General features: G+C 51.0%; 1 protein-coding gene across 1 annotated transcript; it reads right to left on the bottom strand.

The window, feature by feature from the left end:
• Positions 1 to 1,784: 1,784 nt before the first annotated feature.
• Positions 1,785 to 4,590, bottom strand: GPHB5 (glycoprotein hormone subunit beta 5). Its single transcript, XM_037393257.1, has 2 exons — positions 4,387 to 4,590; positions 1,785 to 1,973 (listed from the first exon to the last, which is right to left on the bottom strand). The coding sequence occupies exons 1-2, from the start codon at positions 4,588 to 4,590 to the stop codon at positions 1,785 to 1,787; spliced, it is 393 nt and encodes a 130-aa protein (XP_037249154.1).
• Positions 4,591 to 5,541: the final 951 nt, after the last annotated feature.

Genomic DNA, 5,541 nt, shown 5'->3' with positions numbered 1-5,541 from the left:
AACAGTAACAAGATCAGAAGGATTGTGAGATGCAACCTGAAACAAAACACAAGGACTTTTTAAAGGGCAGTTAAACACTCCATCAGCAGAAAACTGCTCCCGCTGCTGTTTGACACGGCAGTCTCTATTCAGAATTACAGAAGGCAGAGTGATAAAATTGCCTCCTTCCCACTCAACTACAGTGCAGCTTTTACAATTCCACAGACAAAAAAAAAAAATTATAGCAGCTAATAAATTACAGGTTAAATTAAATCTCCCTCAGTGAGGACAGGACACTTGGGGAAGTTTCTAGCATGCCTCCCTGGAAGCGAAGGCAACTGCATCCAGAAGACAAGACACTTAACTGTGGAAGGGCAGGTGCAGATATTACTCTCAGCAGCAATTCTCTCCTAATGGCTATCTGAGAAGGTGTCTTTGCTTTGTAAGCTCCTGTGAGCCTCTCCCACCTGCCAAATCTTCCTACTTTCACCTACTTTGCCATTTTATTCAGGGGAGAAATGAGGGATGAACATAGATCTGTCCTCCTGCAGGTGGGAACAGAGGACAAAGGCACTTATGTGGCTGTGGTCATGGGGGGCTATTGCAGCAGCTCCCAGGTGTCCCCTAGTTTCTAAATGGTGGGTCTGAGGAGGAGTGAACCATCCTTTGGCATCTCTGCTCTCTTTCCTGTCTTGGGGCTTGTCTCACCCACACTGGTCACGTTAGTGACCACTCCAGATCTTTCCTGCGAGTAAGCCTAGCTGCCCCCCAGCCCTCTGTGCATCCTTGGAGAAGCAGGTCTCCATGGTGCTCAGCAGCACAGGGAAGTGTGGGAACATGCTTCGTAGCCTCCTCTTTCCCACCACCTCAGCCAGGGACTCGCTGAAACCAAACCACAATCATAGTCTTTTGGCTTGGTCCCTCTAACTCTGGGAATTGTCAGGAGAGACTCCTTGGGCTCTGCAGAGTCTTGCTGATTCTACATGAAGTCAGTTCCCCTCCCATCCCTGGACAAAAGCAGGTTCTACAGATTTATGTGTTTCTCTTTTTCGAGGAACTGTCTCTGGTGAGGCAAGATTTTTTACAACAGAATAGCTCCAATTAAGCAAATCACCAAAATATGTGCTTAACTGTAGAAGTCCACTGATATTAAGCAAAACACTTAATCGTGATCTTAAGTAAAATACTTTGCTGAGTCAGGGCTGAGTATGCATTCACCCTTATTTCAAGGCAGCAATTTGGATACCCATTTCCATTTCATTGGCCTTAAGGCCTTCTCTTTGACTGTTATTCCTGACAGACCTTAGGGTAAGAAGTAGTAAGGAGGGGGGTGGGGGGGGTGGGCGGGCGTGACGAGGTGGCAGGAACATTGATAATTGCATTTATATTACCGGGAAGGAGCTGAGCCCCAACATGAGTAAAGAGGCTGTTACAGAGGCAGTAATTAGCTTTTGTAGCCTGTTTCCACCCAGCGGTGACTGTTTAGTCCTTGTGCACTTTGTGCATGAAGAAAGGTCACACAGTGTGAAAAATTTGTAAGGAAGGGAAATTGCATCTTTTTTTTTTTTACCCACAGGATTTGCTATTGTAAGGCTGTGTACTACATTTCTACAGCAATAACGCTTTGAACAATATGAGGAGAGGGGATTAAAGCCTCCTCTGTCCAGAAAAGTCGATGATTAGGAGCATTACTGGATGAGATCAAATTCTGGACTAAGTTACACCCCCAGTACCGCTGGAGGTAGCAGGGGTATGAAGCCAGGGAAGAATGTGGCCCCTCCTCACCTGGCCTGGGGAAGGGGAGCTCAGGCAGTCTCACATTCAGTCGTGGCGGTGGAGCAGATGTCGCAGTCGCAGCGGATGGCCACGGGGTAGGTGTAGAAGGGATCCACATCAGGAGCACACCTGGGCAGCTTCACCGTCATCATCTTGGTCTCGTTGTAGGTGCAGACACGGTGGTAAGACTCGATGTAAGGCGGTTCCAGCACCGGTTTCTGACAGGGAGAAATAATGGCCTCAGGCAAGAAGCAAGACAAAGATCTGGAGTCCCAGCCTCATCAAGGGGATTTAGTGTAAATAGGGGAGCCACTGGATCAGGTGGAAGGGGCCACAGAAATAAGTTTTAGGTTGCATCCTTCACCACTTGCCTTTTGGAGCCCTGCCCTGGAGGGGAGCGGGTGTATGGGTGTGTTTCTGTTTGTTTAGAGCATAAAGCTCCAATTAAAGCTGCTTGAAGGAAGAAAAAAGCCTATCCAAAATGCAGGTTTTCAGCAGAATATTAGTGTTTCAACCAAATGCATGTTTGCCAAACGCAGCTGCTTTCTTCCAAAAGGACTGATTTTCCATCAAAGAAAATGCATTCTGCTGGAAACCCTCCCATGTGCACAAGCTGCCTAAGGGCAGAGGTGCATCCAGGTGCCAGACAGCCGATTTGTTTCTCAGCCGGACCAGTCTTCTCCATCAGGCTGCATGTCCCACAAAGCCCAACAGACGTACACCACGGGGGGTGCACTCAGCACCGCAGCCAGCAGAGAAGTCTGCAGTTCTCGTGGCAAAAAGAGCTTGGCCAGAGACCCCAGCCATCAGAAGATGATGAGAGCCTGAAGGCCCTGAAACCCACACTCACACGTGGTGTTACAGCAGCATTGCTTTTGCTGAAAAGTGAGGTTTTCTTTGACAGAGGCACCCATTTTCCAAAGACTCTGAGAAGGGTCAGCACAAACAGGAATGGGAGTCCACTGTCATCCTCTCCCTTGCACAGATGGGAAACGGCATAAGGTAACACAAACAGGAGACTTTCTTCCTTTCTTTCTTTCCCTCTGTGCTGTGTCAAGAACCTGCTCTGGGAAACAAGAATGCTGCATGTGTAGTGAGTTGACCTTGACTGGACACCAGGTACCCACCAAGCCACTCTATCACTCCCCTCCTCAGCAGAACACAGGGGGAGAAAATAAGATGGAAAAAAAATATTGTGGGTCAAGATAAAGGCAGTTTAATGAGGCAATAGGAAAAGTCATGTGCACGGAAGCAAAGGAAGACAGAAGATGTTGTTCCCTACTTCCCAGCAGCAGGCGATGCTTGGCCACTTCCTGGGAAGCAGGGCTTTGGTACATGTAGTGGTTGCTCCAGAAGATAAACATCATACATAACGAATGCCCCCCTGTCCTCCTCCTCTCTCTTAGCACTTAGATCTGAGCAGATGCCATATGGTATGGAACGATGTCTCTGGTCACTTGGGGTCAGCTGTCCTGGCTGTGTCCACTCCCAAGCCCTTGCCCACCCCCAGCCTGCCAGTGAGGCGCAGGGAAGGCTGGAGGGCCAGCCTTGGTGCTGTGCCAGCACCGCTCAGCAGCGGGCAAAACACCCGTGTGTTACCACCACCTTTCCAGCTGCCAGTGTGAGCACAGCACCAGGAGGGCTGCTACGGGGCTCAGCCAGACCCAATACACATGGAAAAAACCAGATGCACAATGTTTCAGCAAGAAGATATACAGACAGCCTCCCCCTTTACCACAGCCCCCCCCCACCCCCCAAGTACATCATGGTGCTTTCTAGAAGCTCTTGAGCCTACAGCCAGATGCATTCAGCTTGACTGCTTCCCAGCGGTATTGCAGTACGCTAAGAGAGTCTGCCAGGTCTGCGCTGCCAGAGGAGCTTGGGAATAGGGGGATCCAGGTGACAAGGGGTCCCTTGAAGGAACTTTATCCCACCGGGGAAATCTGGCCACCAGTAGCCTTTCCCCTCGTGCCACCGAGCAGTGAAAGAGGGCAGTCAGAGCTGGCACACAGAGCCTGGCCCCTACTCTGGTCACTTACACAGAGTCCTGGTCTTCATGTGGACAAAACTCTCGAGCTGCCCAAGGTTTCCCTGAAGGAACTAAGCTGGGACCGGCCCTTCGAGCCTTCCAGTGACAGAATGGTGAAGGCACTCAGAAACTTGTTCTCTGAGGTGTGTGTAGATGTACTTACCCTCTTTCTTTCTCCCCCTGTATGTCCCCAGAACATAACTACTTTATATTTATACAGGCCTATGACTTAAAACAGGACCCAATTAGAAACATACATTATCTTCAGGATTTGCTTTTTGGAACAAAATATATTACCTATCAATCGGGAGCTCCGTCTTAATCTCAAAGGAATTTTTTCCAGTAAAGTAATAAAGGCCTCCTCTCCTTAACTGCAAGAAGCTTTCAAATTGCATCATAAGAACATTACATAAGCACTTCATTAGTATCATCACCTGATGCGCGTCCCCCTTTGAGGCAGTGGAAGGGGCAGGGAACACCTGACAGCAGACACTGCTGGCAGTGGGGGTGGGGGGGTTCTTTTCAGGGCTTTTCTTGGTGGGGGCAGCACCCCCAGGGCCGTCGGTGCCAGCCAGCCGCCCCTAGCCCTGGCACAGCCTCACCTCCCAGGTCTCGCAGCGTCCCCAGCACGCGTCCGTCGTCACTCGCAGCCCCCTGCAGCCAGGTTTCTTGGCCAGGAAGGTGAACTCACGCACAGCGCAGCCGATGAAGGTCCGCAGGTCAATGGCGGGGGTCTCGGCCGCACCACCAGAGCTGGCCAGCAGCAGGAGAAGCAGGGTGCCCAGGATCACCCAGTGGAGCTTCATGCTAAGGCAGAAGAGAGAGAAGCAGCGGGCTGGGAGAGCCAGCATGGTCCAGGAGGCAAGAAGAGCAAGTGCACCAGCTCAGCTCGACCTGGGACAGCCCCTCTTCCCCTCAGACATGCTGTTCCCCATCCTCATTCAGGCTGAGAGATGAGTAGATCTACGAATGAGCAGTGGCCTACTCCCAGAAGTGGAAAGTCTTAGTGAAAACATCTGTAAGAGAAAGCAGCAGCATGCAGGCCTTCCCTGCAGAGCCGTGGGGTTTGCCTGGAAGAGATAAAACCACCAGCCGGTGCCTCAGACCCAGTGAAATCTCCATACTGTGAGTTTACTTTGCAGCACACGTCTTCCATACCATCCCATGCCTTCAGCTTGCACCAAGCCAGCAGCCATGCAGGCCTGTGGTGTTCTCCCAGTGCACACACACATTGTTAGCTGAAGTCCCTGGTGGTGCTGGCTCTGGCAGGGCTCTGACTGTCTGTCATGTACATCTGTGGGAGGTTCCCTGCTTTGCTGCACGGGGGGAAGGCAGCACAGATGCAGCTCCATGCATTCAGCAGGGTTAGGTCTGCACATAACACCAGCATTTTGACCTGGGCACTTAATTCTGGATTTATCCCACTTACCTTTTAGCCTAAGTTAGGTGCCAAGCATCCCTGAATTTGTGCTATAATCTCAGCACCTCCAAAAGTGTTACTGGAGTTGTCATTTCCAATATCCTGGGCTGGTCCACTGGCAGGGCTGCAGCCAGAGAGACTAGTTATCCCTCCTGCACACACTGCCCCACCAGCCAGCTCAGAGCCAACCAAGGCTGCTAAGGTGGTGAAGAGAGCTGGTTAGACAAGGGGGACATGGCCAAGGACCAGCAGAGGCTTGAACTCCTCACACCTTCTGAGCAGCCCAGCATCAGCCAGGTCCCTCTGAACTTGCTGCCTCTCTGTCTCAGCAAAGAGA

Source organism: Falco rusticolus, chromosome 7 (assembly GCF_015220075.1).
Source record: "Falco rusticolus isolate bFalRus1 chromosome 7, bFalRus1.pri, whole genome shotgun sequence".
NCBI classification, from domain to species: domain Eukaryota; kingdom Metazoa; phylum Chordata; class Aves; order Falconiformes; family Falconidae; genus Falco; species Falco rusticolus.
The sequence above is the reverse complement of the archived record's forward strand: the minus strand, read 5'-3'. Positions and strand labels throughout refer to the sequence as shown.

Bases quoted from the DNA above. Each gene is read 5' to 3' on its own strand.
- GPHB5 (XM_037393257.1), bottom strand. From the start codon at position 4,590: ATGAAGCTCCACTGGGTGATCCTGGGCACCCTGCTTCTCCTGCTGCTG. The intron at 1,974-4,386 runs GTGAGGCTGTGC...TCTCCCTGTCAG, and splicing joins GACGCTGCGAGACCTGGGAG to AAACCGGTGCTGGAACCGCC.